The sequence below is a fragment of the Oreochromis niloticus genome, linkage group LG4 (genome assembly GCF_001858045.2).
Source record: "Oreochromis niloticus isolate F11D_XX linkage group LG4, O_niloticus_UMD_NMBU, whole genome shotgun sequence".
Taxonomy (NCBI): Eukaryota; Metazoa; Chordata; class Actinopteri; order Cichliformes; family Cichlidae; genus Oreochromis; species Oreochromis niloticus.
This window is the reverse complement of record NC_031969.2, coordinates 12,939,163-12,958,845: the sequence shown is the minus strand read 5'-3', so window position 1 is coordinate 12,958,845 and position 19,683 is coordinate 12,939,163. Positions and strand designations below refer to the sequence as shown.

At 41.1% G+C, this 19,683-nt stretch overlaps 1 protein-coding gene and 1 long non-coding RNA gene across 3 annotated transcripts in view; one reads left to right on the top strand and one right to left on the bottom strand.

Annotated features, from left to right (window-relative positions):
* grin2aa (glutamate receptor, ionotropic, N-methyl D-aspartate 2A, a) overlaps window positions 1-19,683 on the top strand; it is a 162,588-nt gene that overhangs the window by 10,470 nt on the left and 132,435 nt on the right. The window contains exon 2 of one of the 2 annotated variants that reach the window (XM_019358061.2): window positions 903-1,403. In XM_019358061.2, coding sequence (XP_019213606.1) covers window positions 906-1,403 — 498 coding nt within the window. In that variant the 5' untranslated portion in view covers window positions 903-905. Of the gene's footprint in view, window positions 1-902; window positions 1,404-15,697; window positions 15,977-19,683 lie in introns of those variants that run through there. The other variant, XM_025906858.1, reaches the window with a different exon arrangement.
* LOC112846780 (uncharacterized) lies at window positions 5,672-6,235 on the bottom strand. Its single transcript, XR_003219935.1, has 2 exons — window positions 5,941-6,235; window positions 5,672-5,855 (listed from the first exon to the last, which is right to left on the bottom strand). It is a non-coding gene; the product is annotated as an uncharacterized LOC112846780 (long non-coding RNA).

The window sequence follows — 19,683 nt, the reverse complement described above, 5'->3', positions numbered from 1 at the left end:
TGCCAAAAGTAATAAATTTATCCTAAAAGGCAATTGATGGAGTGCATTTCTACACAAGAAATTGTCCATGTAGTAAAAATTTGGTCAGCTCTTGACAAAACAATTGACCAGACCGGTCAACTCTATGACTAAACACTGATACTTTTGTTTAGCAATTATAATGTTTCCCATCTAATCAGCACTGAACTAAAAGTTATACTGAACCTATGTTGGTAAAAATGTCCAAATGGAAGACTGTTATCATTTGTTCTCGAGCCATGATGTTTATGTGACAAAGAGCACTTTTGGCTGCCATTTCTCATATTTTATGGCAGATAAAGTTGAACTGAATGATCCTCAGTCTGCCCACTGTTACGTCAGCCCCTTACGCACACGTACATGCACACATTTTTATTTGTCTGCTCTGCAAAACACTGCAAATAATGGCATAACTGAAGTATCTATCTGACAGTTTGTCTATTATTGTCATAGAAATCCTTTTGTACTGTAAGCTGAGCGGCATTCTTTGCCGATTGGCAAATGTTAGGTTATTACACTGTAAAAATGTCTTGTTGCCTTTTCTGAATACTGAACAGCTTGCTCCTGAATCATCTGATTTTTGCAGTCGTGACCATAAAGTTTAGACTTGTTAGTCATCTTCTTTTTCTCTCACCCCTCCACAACTTCCTCACAAGGCCATCTCCCACCTCGCAGGGTTTGTGTTTAACAAAGTTACTAAGGAGAAATGAAGACGAAAAAGAAAGTTCCTACCAGAATGTGTGGGCTTTAAGAGCTGTGCATTAACAACTTATCTGTGCTTTTTCTCTCCCTCATCGTTCCACACCTCTTTCTCTCTCCAATCTCATTCACGCTTTGATCTGTCTTCATCCGTCTCTTTCACCCCTCCACTTCCTTTCATGTAGGGGATGAAGTGGTTTGGCAGTATGTCCCTCAGCAGCAAAAGAAGTAAGAGGAGGAGTAGAAGGGGCAGCAATCGCAGCTGTAACGGCGGAAGTAATAGCACGCTGCTCTCCCTGGCTCTCCTGGTGGCGTTGACCATGATAGCCGATCCCGTGGCGGCTCAAAAGCAGCGAACTGGTGGCTCAGAAAAAGTGCCGGTCCTGAACATTGCAGTGATCCTGGGACGCACGCGCTACATCTCAGACCGGGACATCCGAGCGCTGTGGAGCAAAGAAGACCCCATCGATGTCAACGTGGTCACACTGCTGGTCAATGAGACTGATCCAAAAAGCATCATCACCCACATGTGCGACCTGATGTCTGGAACCAAGATCCACGGCGTGGTGTTCGGGGACGGCACTGACCAAGAGGCCATCGCCCAGATTTTGGATTTTATTTCCTCGCAGACGCTCATACCAATCTTGGGCATTCATGGAGGTTCGTCCATGATCATGGCTGACAAGGTATGGAGAAGTAAACTGATGAATGAAAGCCAGGATGTGGAGTGAGTGAACGGAAAGATGTTGTTGTTGATGGATGGAGTGAGTAATGTATATGAGAAAAGACTGATGGTTAAATTGCTTGGCTTTATGTGATTTGCCAAAAGTTGTGGCTTTCGGGTATTTTACTGTTATTACCGTCAACAACTCGTGAAATCAAACTCTTGCCGAGTGAAGTGAATTCTCACCAAATAGCTGCACCTCACATAATATCGTCAGTTGGTATTTCGAAAAAGAAGCTGCAGAGCCAGGGTGTAGATGGTAGAAAGACGTGTGGAGGAGCGAAAACAAGGTAGGAGGATGAGGTAAGTATCTGCAGAAAAGCGTTGGAGGACTGGTTTGGAAGGAGAAAGTATTTAAAAAGAACAGGAGAAAGGACAGAATGAGGGATGTAGTGACTAAACAAGAGAAAGGCGAGGAGAGAGCGCGAGAGAAGGAAATGTGAAAGGAGTGGGTGTTGCGGTAGCCTGGCTAACACTGACTGCGTGGTGCAGCGTGCTGTAATCTGGGAAATCTCCATTCATTGTGCAGGATTCCCTCAGACATGGTGCAGGAGTCTTGATTGGTCCCCTCATTTGAATAAGCAAAGCCTTTGCCTGCCAGTCTCATCGAACCCTGAATAGGAGCAGATGAAGAGCGCATGATTGTGTGGTTTCATGTGTCAGTGCTTAGCTCCTGGAATTTGTCATATTTGCCAGATTGTAACAGAGGGAGCGGGGCAAGATGAGAATTGTTATGTGGAGATAATAATTTCATCATATTAAACTGTTAAAGGACACCTTAAAGAAAGCAATGCTTTATGATACAAGTGAAAACCTATATTGCATCATCCAGGTGAGCAACAACGGTTTTGTCCCAAAAAAATTCTTCCCTGTACTGTAGGTCAGCATTGGGAGCTTGCTGCGTACAACTGAATGTCATTTATAAATATATATCACCACCTTCATTAGTTTAGAAGAATCAGATCCAGAAAAGAGGACAGAAATGCACACGTGCGTAGTAATAAATAAAACATTGATAAAATAACCTGCCACAATCATAGAATTTAAGGTTCACCACTGCAGATAATGGAGGAAAACTGCTCCTCTGTGCAGTGTGTTACAATAATGATGCCATTCTGTGTTTTAATGCACTGGTTGTCCATTTTGGCTCTCACTGGGTATTACAGCAGTCCTCGCTCCTTCTTGATCACCGAACAAATACAACATATCCAGAGAAAACATGTCCAAATATGCACATTTGGTCATGCACAGATGTTGGATGAGGAAGGCAGAGAGTGATCTGTCTCTGGACATATCTGGAGCGGTGGCTCTGAGAGGTAAAGCATACTGTTACTCAAGGAAACAGGAACTAGAAAAAAAAGCTGCGAAAAGCACACAAACACAATGAAAGTTTCATGAAACACAACGGAAACAGAAAAAATGCCATGATAACTCACGAAAAAAAACTTTCACAAAACATACCAGAAGTGTTTTTGGGGAGACAATAACATGACGGAACAGCTGCGGACGTGACAAGCTTGCAGTGAGTGTCCAATACCAAACAAGTACCTACAGTATTATATGAATCATGCGTTTAAAACACACATAACCTGCATCTTTTTCTCCCTGACAACACCGATGAATCCACTGCTTATTTTAAGTGTGTCTCAGTGCAATCTTTCACATGTTTTGGCTTCTGTCACTTTAGCAGTTGTTAGATCACATTATTGTCTCCCCAAAGATACTTACTTTGTGTTTTCTGAGGTTTCAACTTCCATTTTTTTTATATAGCTTCCACTGTGTTTGTTGTGTTTTGTATGCTTTTGACTTTTTCTTAAGTTTGAGTGTGTTTGACCTCTCATACTCAATATCTTTTGGTACATTCTCACATTTGCTGTCAGTGAATTTGATGAAAGCCTGACCAGCTTTATGGTGTTAGATATATTTTTGAACATCTGCATGCCACCGTTAGCTAATCCGTGATGCGGTACCTTGGCATAATTGCTGTGAACCAATGAAACTGTAGTGCTCGTTTCGTTAGTGCTAATGTTACTCAAGATTACAGCTACACTTCCTCTAAATTCTTTCATTTTCTTCCTCATCCTAATGGCTGTAGTGTGTCTTAAGTCTTTTCTACCACTTTTCTGTAAACATTTTTCTCTTTTCAAGATCCTCTTGTTCAAGAAAATCTTAAATCGTTTGGTCCATTTACCCTTGAAGGAAAAGCGTCAATCTTCCTGTTTTATGCCATCAAGCTATCTTCCTCTAAAGTAATTCAACAGATTTTCCACCAAATCTGACCCTGTGGTCCACAATAAAACATGCAGGTTGGTTAAGACTGTAGAACCTCTCAGAGATTATCTTGTTTATTTACAGTAAATATACAAATGTCTTAAAGGTACTGCGGTAATGGTTTATTGATCCTGTAATGCTAGATGTGGCACAGTTCTAAGAGATAGGAGGGATGGAGAGAAGCAGATAAGTGCTGCAGGAGAGGGCTGAGGAGGAGGGAGGAGGTGTGAGCTGGAACAGAGTAGGTGGAGAAGGGATGCGGAGAAATGAAGGGGTAAGAGATAATCCCTCTTTTTGACCAGAGGTGATGTTGAGTGGAAGGGAATTACTGAATGTCCTGATTGGCACCTGCCACACTCCACCTATTTCAGTAACACACACACACACACACACACACACACACACACACACGCTTCCTTCAGGGTCACAGGACATTACATTGACTTACATTTATTTTCTGTGTTTTTACTCAAACCCAAACTGTAACTACTCCCTGCTTAAGGCCTCAGTCACACAGGTCTAGAGACAGGTTGGCAACCACTGGTTGCTGGACCAAAATTAATATTTCCATATAAACCACGAGTGACAAGCAGCAATGTGCAAGTGACTGATGAAATCACAATGTTTTTGGTGCAGCACTGCAAACCTCTTTGTGACTGGTTTTTAACAATTGTCAGCAACCTTCACAAACCATTTGGCAACCAGTTTGTGAATACACAAATTGTCCTCACACCCACTGACCAGTCTTTAGGCCTGTATGATGGGAACTTTAGCAAATAATTTCACAGTGACTGTCACCAACCTACAGCAATCCCTGCGACCGGTTGGGGAACACAAATTTTTCCTGGTAATCAGTGATAGCAAGGCATATACCAAGTGGTATCTAGGCCTGCTAGTAACCCTAGCTTAAACTAAACTTAACCTTAGGCTAGATTTAAACCAACTCTTAACACCAAACTGCAATTATTTTTGCTACGGGGACAGTTCTCTACATTTTGATTGTGTAAATAGATTTGTGTCTCCTACACTATATTTCTCCTGTCAGCTCATCATATTAGGAGAAAATATTCCACTTTAAATTGCTCATCCCAGCACTTTGTCTTTTCTTTGCTTTGCTTTGCACCTTTTGTGTGGCTTTAAACCTACATAGTGCTCATCCAAGATGTAAATAGTCCTTATACATTAGATATGATGGACCGTATGTTCCTTTTGAGTGAAAACCTTGTGACTTACATAATATAACACATAATAATGCTTTCAACTCAGTCACTACATTGCAAAAAAATAGTTTTCAGTGCATAAAATTCTTTGTCACTCTCAATAGTTTTTAATGATATCTTTGGTGTGCAGAGCTATAAATTGTTATAGAAGTGGTTGGACTGGTTTAAAAACATTTTTTCATTGTGTTTAATAGGAAATTCAGGCTTGAAGTTTGACCAGAAATGGTTTTCTGTGCACTTTAACACATGTTAAAGGGCATAACTTAATATAAGATGAAGACCCTTACAGACTTTGCCTCTGTGGTTTCCTCTCATTTCACTGCAAAGGTTATATAACGTCTCGCCCTCTGTAGTTAAAGGTTTATCCGGCTACCTTAGTGAGTAGCCGAGTCTCCGTGCCGCCTTCTTCCAAGCAGATTTCCGCTAATCCTCATGTGAAATATGAGGTGAAGCTCGCCTCCAATGATTATGCCTGTAAGACCCTCAGTATGTTTGTCTGTTCACGATTACGCCTCCGTGCTTGTATGATGTGTGTGAAAATTCCCTGCGTATACGTTATATGCTTTAATGCCTTTGCGTGCTCTTTACCTCGTGTGTGTATGTTTCGTTTGCCTTGAGGCTAAATCTCTTGGTGCTGTTGACTCCCAGTCAAAGACATTTCCACGTCAGCCTCTGGAGAATACCATCTAAGAGTTTCCCCTGTAATACTCTGAGAGCAGGCAGGACTCAAAACGCAGACTGAGATTGTAGTTTGCTGAATTTATTTACAGTGACGCAAAAAAGGGAAGATTTACAGTCTCTATGTAAAGTATCCAAGCCGATGGTCCGATGGGTTCCACTCCATCTTTAGACTCGATAGCGAAACAGACTTCTCTCTCCAACTCACACTCACAAATCATCATTGAGGAAAACAGGACACACTCCTGGACAGAAGAGAGAATGGTGAGAGGTGGGCACACGGAAACAGGTGATCAGACTTACAGAACCGAGTATCTGAAGGGAGCCCACTAATCATCAGACGAGGAGCAGGTGAGTTGATTGTCACAGGTGTGCCGAGCTGGAGGGCGGGGACCAAGACATCCCCGCCTCTGAACACTCACTGCGCTGTTACCCACACGCAAACAAACAGAGAGAGAAACAAAGACACAAAAGGAACAAACAAGAATCCCTGACCAGAAACAGATAAACTCAGAGACACTTAAATAACTAAACTGTACAAAGCTTAAACTTAAATAATCTTCTTAATGCAAAGAAAAGAATAATAAATCCCCACAAAACACCAGCACAAAAGACCCAAAACAAACATGTATATGTTTCATTGCGCTCTCACTTTCGTTGTACTCTTTGTTTCCATTTTCTGCTTTCTCCACGTGTTGTCCTCGATCCTTTAGCCCATCGCTCCATCCTGCTGTCTGTCTTTCTTGCTTGTTAATTAGATGAATGTTGCGGTATCTCCACTCCTTGTGGTACTCCCTCCCATACATTCCTCAGCCTTTGTTGAATAATGCAGACTTGCCTGTATTGAAATGAATACATTATTGATTAAGGAAAGAAACGTCTTCCCCTGCTGCAGTCTAAGCAACTAAGCTTGACTGTAGCACCCTAGCAAACTTAGATAAAAATGTCAGAGCCCAATTTTTTTTTACTACATTTGCGGTGTTTCTAGTGTCACATACTTTGTCGTTCCTTTACCAGATTTAAGTGTTTGGTGAGATGTCTGACCTAACTGGTTGACTGGACTCAATAACAGCAGCTGGATCGTGTTGGTCACGAAGCCTTAACTGTGTATTCCCGGGTCTTGTCTGTCCTGACTCGGAGCTGTCCACTGCATCGAGTCTGAGCCGTCTCATGTCTTCTGTTGCTGCAGCTGCTTTCTTTGCTTTTTTCTTTCTTTTTTTTTCATTTGTAGAGCATGCCACACGAATTAAACCATGGTCTGTATGCACCAGATGTGTTAACAGCAGTGATGGGAAATGCCCTTCCCTGTTTTGCTTCTTGAAGAAAAGACACGTTACTTCTTAATTAAACAGACAGTGTTCAAAGAGTCAGAATATTTATGTATGTGTGTGTGTGTGTAGTCTATATTGTTCCTCATAAGTCATGCCCTTCCTCTGGACATTGACTTTACACACACACACACACACACACACCAATTTTTCACGTAAGCATTCATCCCCAGAGCAGCTTAAAAAAATGTCACTTCATTTACACGGGTTGATTAATTAATATTTAAGCAATTCAAACAAATGAATGAACATTGTGCCTGCTGCGCAGTGAAGCACATATTTCCTATTCTACATGTGTTCAGGAAAAAGGCTGAGACTCCCAGATTAGCCTTCAATCACCCTCAGTTAAATAAAAAGCTGGTTTGAAAGCACCCATTCAGACTGAAAACAGGCAGCTGTTCGCTCTAGACTGACTGTACCTATGACTACCACCTGTGTGAACAAGAGGCCTGGTAATCCAATGAAATTAAATCTGGCATGATGTCTTAAGGTTAGCGAAACTGGCCTGAGAGTTATTTTCTGTTGTTTTTCTCGAGCCAATCAGTGGCGAGTTACGTTTCCGGCTTCTGACATCACTGTCGGGTAGCTGTGGCTCAGGAGACAGACACATAATTGCAGTGTTTTTGGATCGATTCCTGGCTTCTCTTGTCCATATGACACTGAAGTACAAAAACAAAAGCATCCAAAAAAAACCCAGAAACAACTGACTGGTTGCTGTAAAGAGCTTTGAATGGAAGTCATTTGCTATTTTAGCTGCACAACAAAGCTGTTGTAGAGGTTCTTAGTCGGCTTCCAAATAATTGCCGCCACATTAATAAAACAAAACAAGTTTAACTGATTCTCTTTGGAATACTGAGTTTAAATCAGGTCTGCATTTTTCACTGAAAACACAACTTACACAAAAAGAGCGTGAACAAAGTGGCATAGCCCAGTCGAGCAAAATCTAAAATGACGAGAGAAAAATCATTCAGCAGGAAAAAAAATACACAAAACGAAGGAGCATGATTGTGTTACCTAAAATAACACCTTTTAAAAAGGTGCTTTAAAGTTATGTTAAAAACGTGCATGCTCTTATGCCTCTGAAAAAAATATATGATTGAAAATATCCATCCAAAAGGTCAAAGGTCTACAGTTTTTTTTTTACCACTATTTAACCCCATAAGTGACAAACAAATAAACAGATTATGTCCATAAATGTTTTGCTATATATTCAAATGCTGAAGGTAAACCTTGGTGTCCACCTGTTAATATTATTAATATTATTGTTTCTCTACAAAGGCTGTGTTGCCTGTCTGAATAAGTGTAGTTTTAAATTGCAAATTGAATAGTTAGTTGAGGCTTCAGGTTTTATGTTTCAGGACTTGAAAAGAAAAAATCTGGTCATTAGCAGATTTTAAAATTAGGTAAATGCAACAGCAACACATAACATATTACACTATCGTTTATTTAAATAAGACTAAACCAATATACAGAGGCAATTTGTGAAATACTAAGCACATCCTTACAGCTTCTATAGAAATTAATAAGGGAAGTAGCAGCCAGCCGCTGCTACTCAAATGTATCTGAACTATTGATCATAAGGAAGTGTGAGCACCTCTATGAAAAGCAGAAGTTTTGTCAGTTTGCTGGTTTGGAGCCAAGAAAAAGACCAAATCAACAACAAATAAAAGACTGAACCAGTATAACTCGTTTGGACATCCTGCCTGATGTAAGCCCCTTCTCTCTAAAAAGAGCATGGCAGCACAGCTAAGCAGGAAAAACCACAAGACTTCTGGAACAATCTCTTTCAGAAAGACAAAGCTAAGGTGGAGATCATGTGTCCATGATGTTGTGGTAACTTTGTGGAGGTGTAGGGGTGATGATTTTGGCACTTTGCGGTCACTCAGTTGACCATGATCTTCTCTGGTTACCAAAGTACCCTAGAGTCAAATGTGAGGACATCTGTCCGACAGCTAAAACTTGGCTAAAACTCGGTCACAAAACAGGACAGTGATCCCAAGAGCGGCAGCAAATCTACAGCAAAATGACTGAGAAAGAAAAGAATCAAGGTGTCCAGACTTCAACCTGACTCAAATGCTGTGGTGGGATCTTAAGAGAGCTGTGCATAAATAAATGCCCACAAAGCTCAACTAAAGCAATGCTATAAAGAAGACGGGGCTGAAATGCCTGCACAGTGAAGTGAGACACTGAGAGAAGGATAACTTCGAGTGGTTCCAAAAGCTTTGAATGATTCACGGTGCTCTTAGTTTACACCCTTATGTTATATTGTTAATCTCAGACTATATTTCATTAATTTTAAGATGTGGTAAGGACTCCTTTTTTGTGTAAAATCTCTAGAATCCACATGGGGTGTACTTTATTTTACCATGACTTGAACAACTGTGAGGTAATTGTAGTCGTATTTAGTTTAGCTAGCTGTAGGAGAAGACGGTGTTCCTGTTGTTAATCTTGCCCATTATCTCTGTGTTTTCTTTGTCATCGATCATCTTTAAGTCCAATCATATCGTCTGAAAGAATGCCCTGCCCCTCCCTGCTCACAGAGTTGGCTCTGACTGTGCAGCGTAGATGTTAAAAAGAAAAACCATCAGCAACTGTTACCCAATGTTTCCATTCAACTAATTAGGCAGTGACGCACACACAGTATCCACTGCAGTATATGCTGCGAGTGTATTTTTGTAATTTATTGATCCATAATGATGAAATTTTGTCCATGGGCCCCAGGACCCGAACCGTATTTTCTAATCATTAATTTAGTATTCTCCTCTACTACTGATGTACACAAGTAGTGAAAATTTGTCTTTTTTTCTTCCTTTTTTAAAATTTAGTTATGTTTGTTTTGCATTTTTTCAAACCAACTAGCCACACGCACACACCTGATGTAAATGCCAGCATTGTTGTAGTAGATTTGTGTGTGTGTGTGTGTGTGTGTGTGTGTGTGTGTGTGGTGTCGCTGTGATCAAAGGACATTATTCATCCATCCCTGTTGTTGTCTCCCCTCAGGCGGTATAATTGCACACATACGCGTGCACGCCCGGGGCGCGCGCAAACACACACACAGGCTGTCTGATGTTTGTTGCTGTCTGCTTGTGTCAAATAGCAAATAGAAGTGGGAGGGAAGGAAAGGAGAGGGAAAACAAGTGAATAAAAATAACATTTTATATCATTTATGAGTTTGTCCAATTACTGCGTGGAGCCATTTGTTTTGTGCGCCTTAAATCACACTGCCATTTAACTGGAGCATCTTCAGCCTGCTGAACCACAGGCAGGCTCTGCTGCACAGTAGCACACCTCTGCACAGATAGTGTGTGTGTGTCTTTATACGCTTGTACTTTATCAATATCATGCACACAAATTGATTTGCTTTTGTGTCTCTGTAATTGGCTATGCGCCTGTGTGTGTGTTTAGTAATGGCATCAGTAGGAAGTTTTCTTATTGCCACACTAAGACCGTCCTCATTGAGTTTCCTGTGCTAACAGCTTGCTTGTTAGCTCTCTTAGTATTGTGCTTGTGTCTGACTTTGATTGTTAATATAAAAACACTGAAGTGCATATATATATATATATGTATATATATATATATGTATATGTGTGTGTGTGTGTGTAGGTGTGTAGGTGTTTGTAGGTGTGTTTTATTCTAATAGCCAGATTCAGCTGTCGTCCAGATGAGAAATGGCTTCTCACTGCTCAGAGGGGATCGATTTGGATGAATATGCGGGACTGGGGGAAATAGAGCTGTTCACTTATTCTATGACTATATTTCTCTCTCTTTTTTGCCTCTCTCTCTCATCTCCCTCTTCTTTCAGGCTCTCCCCAATGACATCTGTTCCAAAGTAGTGGAAGTTTTTGTTTGTGCTGCACAGTTTTCGGCTTGCCGTGCATATCAAGTTTTCTTCTGACTCGCCTCTCGCGCTATCCCCGTTTCCCTCGTGAAGCATCTCTCCTTTCTCCCACCCTCTCTCTTTCTCCTCCTGTCTCCTCAGTTCTTGTCTCTCCGTAAACGTTCATGTCTCCTTCCCTCTGTCTCTCGACAAAGCCTCAGCTTTAGCCTCGGGAACAGCGGAGGTTTATGCAGAGATTGCAGCAGACACACATACTCACGGGCACAATATCCGATTCAATTCAATTCAATTCAATTCAAATTTATTTATATAGCGCCAAATCACAACAGAAGTCGCCTCAAGGCGCTTTATATTGTACAGTAGATCGCACAATAATACATACAGAGAAAAACCCAACAATCATATGACCCCCTACGAGCAAGCACTTTGGCGACAGTGGGAAGGAAAAACTCCCTTTTAACAGGAAGAACCAGGCTCAGGGAGGGGCGGCCATCTGCTGCGACCGGTTGGGGTCCAAGCATTTTAACATCATCAGCTGTAGCCAGGTAGACGAGCTGGGTTGGATTCCTGGGGGGGAGAAAAACTTATAGCGCACACTCTTCCTCCTTTAACTTAATTGGCACAGGCACAGAATAGAAGGCCCAACGCGGTGTAATGTGACACCTAAACGGGAATATAAATTGATTTTGATGTTATTCTCGTGTAGACATTTACTTTAGTCTTTAATCCCCTTACGTGCCTCATCTTCTCCATTTTATCCGTCTGCCGCTACTTACGCCTCGTTTCCACCGCTGCCTCCATCCGCTGAACAAATCAAAATCTTTGTCGAGCTCGCTCCCGCAGAGAGAGATGCTCTAATAACGTCGGCCTGCGCTCGGCATGATTTTGACGGATGATGATGTGCAGGAATTGATCATGCCCCGTCATGTGTATTCGCTTGCAGTGTGTAATGCTACTACATTGACACCTCCTCAAACAATTTATTTGGAGCTAGTGCCATTATTACTAACTGTTTCCTGTCTGTGTACACGGTTAAACTAACAACAGCCTGGCTAACATCAAACTAATCCCCTTGTCTCTTTGTCTTTGCATTTTTGGCTGTTTTTTTAAGTGTATGTGTATAAATGACTTAATATTATGTGTGAAAGTTTTCAGTCTGTTTTTTTTCTTGTTGATTAACCCAAATGTCTCAGCAGTAAATTGAATTTCTGATCTGCCTCTTGTCAGCCGTCATAAGCTGACACAAAAACCCCACAATAAATATAACATAAGCTCAGCAACTGAGAGACTGAAGAGGCATGCGGAGAATAACACAGCCATCACGGCTCTGAAGGAAAGAATTTTTGTCATCTCAGCTTAATCCTGACTAATATACAGATAACGCATGCATGCAGTTGCTGGCTCTGGAAGTCTTTTCATTCCTCATTTTTGTGTCACGAGGCAGTCGCATCAGCACGAGTAAAAACTTTTAAACCCCCCCAAAAACCTTCAGCCGCCGAAGCCTCAAAGAAAAACACTTTATGAGTGTTGAAATTGTCAGATTAAATTGTCTACTCGGGTGTTTTAATACACCTAAAACCTAGATCCTCATTCTCTGTACGCACTACAAACCGGTTCATTACGAGCGGCAGCTACTTATCAAGCCGAAGCATCTTTCAGGAGAACGTGTCAATCATAAATACAGTTTGGAGAGAGAGAGAGACGTGAGCGAGGGGTTGATTTTTCAGAGTGCGTTATTACCATGCGCTGTCGCTCACACCTCCTGAGATACATACGGATGAATAAATATCAAATATCTTTGCCCTCAGGGATGCTGACATGGCAGCACATTTAGGATGATGTGAATATGCGCTTTGTAATGGTAAACACATCACTCTATTGATTTCATCCACGCTGACAATGGCATGGGGATCCAGATTGACAGCTTGTTAAGGAGTTGACAAAGTTTTTTAGGTAGCAGTAGGAGTTACAAAGTTACCGCCCTTATAAGTCTGCAGCTACAGCCTCCTTGATATTTATGACTCCATTTATAGAGTCATAAATATCCCAGTCATGTGCTGTGGATGACAAGCCAATAGTCCTATTCATATGATTAATCAGCACTGGTTTTTGGTGCATCTTAAAGATAGAGTTGTTTAGTCACAGTATCATTAAATGCATGTGGGCAGACAAGAGAGTTGAGCTTGATCAACATATTATTTTTAAGACTGATACTATATAAAATCTGATACTCCGATATTAGCCGATATATAACATATGAAACAAAAACTCATTTCCCAAACATTTTTTATGTGTAATAGTTATTTATTTATTTGTTTACACTCTGCTTAGATCACCTGGTTGTTTGTGTTTAACATGGTTTGAAGGGTGTTTCTGTTATTTGTTATTTTCATTTTCATCAGCTGCTACAGCTGATATTTAATATTGGGCTCTACCAGAAAACTCAGACCGGGTATGAAGCATGATAATTACAATGTTAGAGTTTGTGGCTGTGTCACTGCCAGCTCACAGTCACTGATGTAACTTTGAGTTTTGCATTGTATCACCGAGCACTTGAAGATGATTAGGGCTACGTCAAAGCTGAAGTTGGACTTGAAGTGGACTTCATCCTTTCAGCAGGATAATGACTCCAACGCATGTTTCAAAAGTGTTAAGCAAGCACAGAAACTGCAATATCAGCAGCGATGAAGAGCAATAAACTTAGAATTGATGCTGAGACACACTGGGGTCCAAGTGGTGAAGTGGGACTGAGCAGGTGGGAGAACCTGATGCAGGGATGCAATGGACTCATTTCAAAATAACTCACAAATATTTAATTTTTTTTCCAGATATTTCATAGCAGTAAAAAAACAAACAAAGCAAAAAAAAAAAAAAAAAAAATCAGATTCTATCAGTAACACAGCATGTACAGATAATTAGGATAATGCACACTTTAAATTTCCTCTTTATCAGCCGCCTCTTGCTGAGCAGTCCTTACTTTGAAAAACATCTTTGATCGCCAGCTCTTCTTACATGTTCAGAGTGTTTAATTAAAGATTAAGGGAAATAAAGACACTGCGTCTCTAGCTACAGCACCAGATTTTGTGCCAAACTGCACAGAAACAGCAAGTTTTATCATAATTGTTTTAACCTGTTTCAAACAGTGCACCTGAAATTACCTGCTGCTGCAAAAACACTCAATCCATTTATCCTCGCTCCTCTGCTGCAGGGCTAGCTAGATGCTAAAGTATCACAATAACATCTTTATTGACATCTGCATGACAGGGATGAGACGAGAAGAAGGAAAATAAAGATATGTCGAATGTGCAGGTGGTGACTTGTGAGTATCTTAAAGGCATCATGTGGAAGAAACACATGAAAAATTAACTGACTTAATACTATTGTTTATTAAACTGCCTATCACATTTAAATGGCCCACTTCATGGGTATCTATCTATCTATCTATCTATCTATCTATCTATCTATCTATCTATCTATCTATCTATCTATCTATCTATAAAATTGCAACAATTCAATGCTTTTGTAGTGTTTTAGGTGCATACATGCTATATATGGGTCTTTTTTAGCCTGTTAGTAGGTGGTTGCTACGCAAAAATTTGATGTCATAATATCTGATGTAGAGAAGAACCTTCAGAGGTCTAAGATGTACCTTAGGACCCTCAAGTGGTTAGGAGGATGGATGGATGTACTATTTAAAACACTTTTTTTAGTTGTAAAAATCAAGGATGTAAACTTATGAGCCTTTTACTAAAGTGTTAAATTACATAGCTTTCTTCACAAGTTGTTAGGCTGACAAGTTGTGCGCATCTTTATCTCAAATCCACTGTGAGTTTCTGCTGCTCTTTCTCTCATACAGTATATTTCCTTTTTTCTCCATGGGTTTTGGTATAGTCTATTCTTTAGGCTTGTTTGTGCAGTTTTTTTATGCCACACACTGTTATCTTCCCTTCTAGCTGCTTTGGGATTAGAGTTAAACTCCACCGTGCTGGGAAGTCAGACAACAGTCACTTACTTTAAGTTTGATCTAATTAGAAGAGCTGCGGAAAAATAGACCTCCCACTCCTCAGACCTCATCCTGGAGAAAGAAGGAAGAAAATCGGGGAAAGGGCATTTAATAAATGGGATCGAAGACATTTTGTTGTTTCCTTTCTTTCTATTTGTTTTAAACAAAAGCAAAATCCACTTTTAACACGCTAAAGACCAAGCTATGAACAGGAATTTGATCATTTTCCAAACAAAAAAAGGTACTGGTTTATAATGTAGCGCTGGCCGTCCTGTTTAATCCTTCGAGACCAGAATATTTGTTGGGTTTGTGTTTTCTTCTATCAGTCCAGGCCTTCTTACACTGCACTGTAGTCTCCTTCCTCCCGCATCCTCATCTCTTCCTTTCATCTGCATTTCTCATCTAATCTTGAAAGTATGTCTGTCCTTCCCTCTCTCCTTCTTTCCCCATCATATCAGTTGTTAAGTGTTTGAAGATTATACAGAGAGATTTCTCCTTGTGTTGAAGCCATGCCGAAAGAAGTTGGCAACAACTTCACCCCGCTCTGCCTGCCCTCTATATTGCGCTCATGCACACGTACACACACACACACACACACACACACAATGGACACACAGCACTTATCGCAGCTAAGTGTGTTCCATGCTTTTGAGAGTTTGACGCAGCTCTCTCTTCTTTAATGGAATTGCTTTTTCTGTCTTTCCCCCCCACCCACTTCTTTCCCGTTTTACATATGTACCCAAGTATACATGCAACACATGCACTGTCATGCAAAGTTGCTGTCGCTGCATTAATCTGCAGTGAATAAGGCTGGCTTGTTTCCCTCCCCTGCCCGCTTCAGTCTTAGCTCCTCCAGCATGGCAACACAAAATGGGCCATAGCCTCTGCCTTAGTGTTAGCATAGTGTATCCTTGCCCAGCACTGCACCATGTTGGGAGCAGTGAGCTGTGCTAAAAGACAGGGAACGTAGAGATGGAGGCAGTAAGAGTGACATGAATTAAATATCCCTTCGACGAGCCTCTCCCTTGTTTCATTCCTCTCTCCATTATGACCAAAAGCCCCGTGGAGCATGAAGTCAACCTTAATTGTTCTGAAGTTGCAGGCAAGACCGTCAGGAAGGACGGATGGATGGATGGGAGCGGGGAAAAGAACCACGACTTGTAAGAACGTCCCTGTATGACAAGCGCTGAACAAGCTGTGAGCACCGTGGGGGGCTCTCAGGAAAATGGAATTATTCATGTTTTATTGGCATGCTCAGTTTATTTGTCTTTGCCTGCCTCTCTTCCTCGCTCTCGCGTTCTGCGTAATGTAGAGCCAGCACTTTGCTCTTAAAACTTCAGCTCTAAGAAAAAAAAGAAAAGAAAGAAAAAGGATGCTGCATTGCATCCATTAACATGAAAGACAACTTAAGAGGTCTTGTAGAGGCTAAAAAGAAACCTGAGTGTCCTTGTGTCTGACAGACGACTGAAAGCTACACAGGCTTCACATCAGCAACACGGCTAATTTTTGACCCTCTGGAACTGAAGTAACAGAATAATACACTCAATAGTCTTATGCCTGGGAGTCCACACTGACATTTTATCTGTTCAGATATGAAGCATGTTATCTATGTCATGCATAACGGTTTGCTATAAGATAGAACGATAGCTACGTGAGTTGCAGGGGGCTTCTGATGTAGGTTTCAGCGACTGCATTTTTGTCTTGCCAGTTTTAAATGCTGCAGTGAAAGACTAGTTTTTTGGGAGGAACTATTTTTAGTTTTCAGGTCACTTGCGACTTGTCTCAGCGCTCTTGGTTCTTTTAACTGGAGAGTCCTTAATATGTAGTCCTTAGAGTGTCGCGTCGCATCATGTAATTGACACAGTGCAGTGGGCTCTGCGCTTCGAGGCCGCGGTGTTGCGGAATTCGGGCGACTTCAAAGATAGGGGGAAGACAATGGAGACGAGGAAAGAGTGACTCAACAGCTTTCGCGTTGACAAAGCAGCAGCCAGAAAAAGACAAAATGGGCACAAATGAGAGCGTTAAAGATAGAATAAGAAGCGCAGAGAAAAACCTGAGCAAGGCTGAGGGGCTTTTTAAAAAAGAAGTCTTTAATTAAGTTGATAGTGTGGTTATTAGAGATAAGGATTTTGCTGAGGAAGTCAGTGTGCATCCTATTAACTCCCCTCTTGCATATTGTAATTACTGTACATGACCTCTGTGAATATTAGCTCTGTGTGACCTGTTAAGTTCATGCCTCAGGTACTCAAAATGAATCTCTGTTTTTTATTAACATGTTAGTAGTCTGTTTTTTTGTGATGTACACATTAATGGATTAGATTTTATTAGGAAAATGGGAAATAGGTGCAGAAATGTATTGACACATATGCAAACATACATGGAAAGTTAACACGTATAAGGCAAATGCAGCTTGTACAAATCTGACAAGTATATGATATGACCACGTTTACGCTTTAACACAGCCTGAACTCTCTTAGGCAGCTTTCTTGTCATTTCTTTAAGACATTGAAAGCTCTTATTTGGATGTTGGCTGCCTTTTTATTCTGTTCTCTCATAAGATAATCCCACACTGCTTCAGTAATGTTGAGCTTTGGGCTCTGGGGAGGCCAATCCATGACTGTTGTGTGTTTTTCTATGGTATTCTTTTACTGCATCGTCAGTATGTTTGGGATTATTACCAAACTGGGAAATGAATGTTGCCAATCAGATGATGGAACTGCACGGTGGATCAAAATCTGATGGTACTTTAGTGCGTTCATCGTTCATCCATCAGTTTGGATCAAAGTCCCCAACCCCACTGGCTGAAATGTAGCCCCAAACCATCACAGTGACTCCATCATGTTGTACAGATGGGTTGCTGTTGTACCTCTCTCGACCTCCTTTGTAGCAATTGTTGATGATTTGAACCAAAGATTTCAAATTTGGATTCAGCATTCACAAAAACTAGTTGCTACTGATTTTCAGTCCAGTTCTTGTGTAGTTCAGCATACTTCAGCCTTTTCTCCCTGCGTTGCTTCCCTAAGAACGGCTTTCTGACAGCCAACACTCCATGGAGACAATAACGAGGCTTCAGTGAACAGTAGCAGTCCATCTCTTAGGTCCTGTGTCAAGTATTTGCTGGATTTTTTCCTTAAAGCCTCAGGTACTTTCCAACTCCTTTTTTTTAGGCCTGGCCATTCTTCTTGTGTCTTTGACTTGTCTAGTTTCATTACATTTTCTAATGACACTGCATGGTGAGATATGCAGAGTTTTTTTGCCAGTACCTTTTTGTGAATGACCTTGTTGGTGGTAAAATACTATTTTATTGCCATCAAACTGTGTTATCTTTCATAGATCAAAGAAAAGAGTATAAATTATGTGTTTTTGCAACAGGCTGCTGGTAACAAAGTGCCTAAGAAAATGTTTGAAAGACCTTCAGAAAGCCTGGAGAGCCATTGCTCAAAACCACTTTAAAAAATTACAGTAAAGCCTGGCTTCTTCTAAGCAAAATATATTGAAATGTGTGGTAGATCAAGACTTTTGCACCGTCCTGAAGCTGATAATGCTGTCTGCTCTTGGTGCTGTAAGTGTACAGTGGGTTTATTAGAACTTTTCAGCCGAGTGCTTTTGCCTGGTGAAGCCGGAAATTAGGTTGATGGGAGTCGTGAGACTAAAGCAAAACAATGAAGTCTTTCGGCTTTGAAAGTGAAATAATGAGCTGCAGGACACTAAAATGCTCCATAAAGCTGAGGTTAACTGCAGAGTCAGACGATGAGTCTTTGTGGGTTCTTGCTATGAGCGACACCTTTCACATTACACATCTGAGTCACTGTTAAAGATGAGCTCACAGTTTTGATGTATAGTATTTTAGCATCAGTGCCTAAAAGCTCTTCCTTCTCACTTCAGTAATATTTCTGCCTTTTTCTATGTCCTTTCCCCTCATGCTCTCCTTTTCTGTCTTTCTTATCCAGCCTTTGATGTTTCTATAGCCTTTTTGGGAGGACAAGCGTACAGCGAGACATGTGGGGAAGACTTAAAAATAGCCGAAGAACCAGAAGAGGAGAAAACGGGTAGGGAGGGAAGACAGATATAGAGGGGATGGAAAGAGGGAGTGTTTCAGGGTCAACGTTGACAAATGGGTCTGCAGAGTTAGCTGGGGCTCCCGGGAGTACCGACAGTTAGGTCAGCGCTCCCTAAGGGGAACAGGGAAATGGGGTTTTTACCTGCTGAAACACCTGAGAGAGAAAGGGAGGGAATGAAAGAGAGTGAAAGAGATATAAAGACAGGGAGAGTGAGGCCATTGTATTTGTGCTGAGAATGGGGTATTAGCCTCACTGTTACTTAAAGTTACGGGGCAGGGGGTTGCATTCACATATACAGAAGCTAGCGGCGGTGTAAAATCAACACAGTGGTTTTATAGTGTAATTTGCCTAACCACCACTATTTTTCCATTACCTTTAATGGACCACATGTAGCTCAAAACCAAGGCTGGGTGTGCCAGGAAAGGCAGGTTTTTTTCTTTTTAAAAAATGTTTATTGAGGTGATGTTTCTCTGTAGTTCTTTATACAATAAACTTCTTCTTAACACTATCTCCAGGTAAACCACCACTCTGTGATAGCTCAGGTAAGCTGTCCTTGAAAGAAGTGGTCCTTTATTCCCTTCACTGCAGTAAACCCACGCGCTGCCTGCCTGACCCTGGCTTTTTTGTGCCTGAATACTGAAGATCCCGAATGAATGGAGACTGAGGTTTGTTATTAATGGGCTGGATTTAATTGAAATCACTGACTTTTCAATAGCTCATTTCAGAGGTTTGATAAGAAGTCAGGATGAGGTGAGTTTTTGCACATGTTTGCGTGTGCAGCTTTTTTTTTTTTTGAGCGTGTTAGTTGCAATGTGAGCAAGCTTTTGTGTGTGTGTGTGTTTG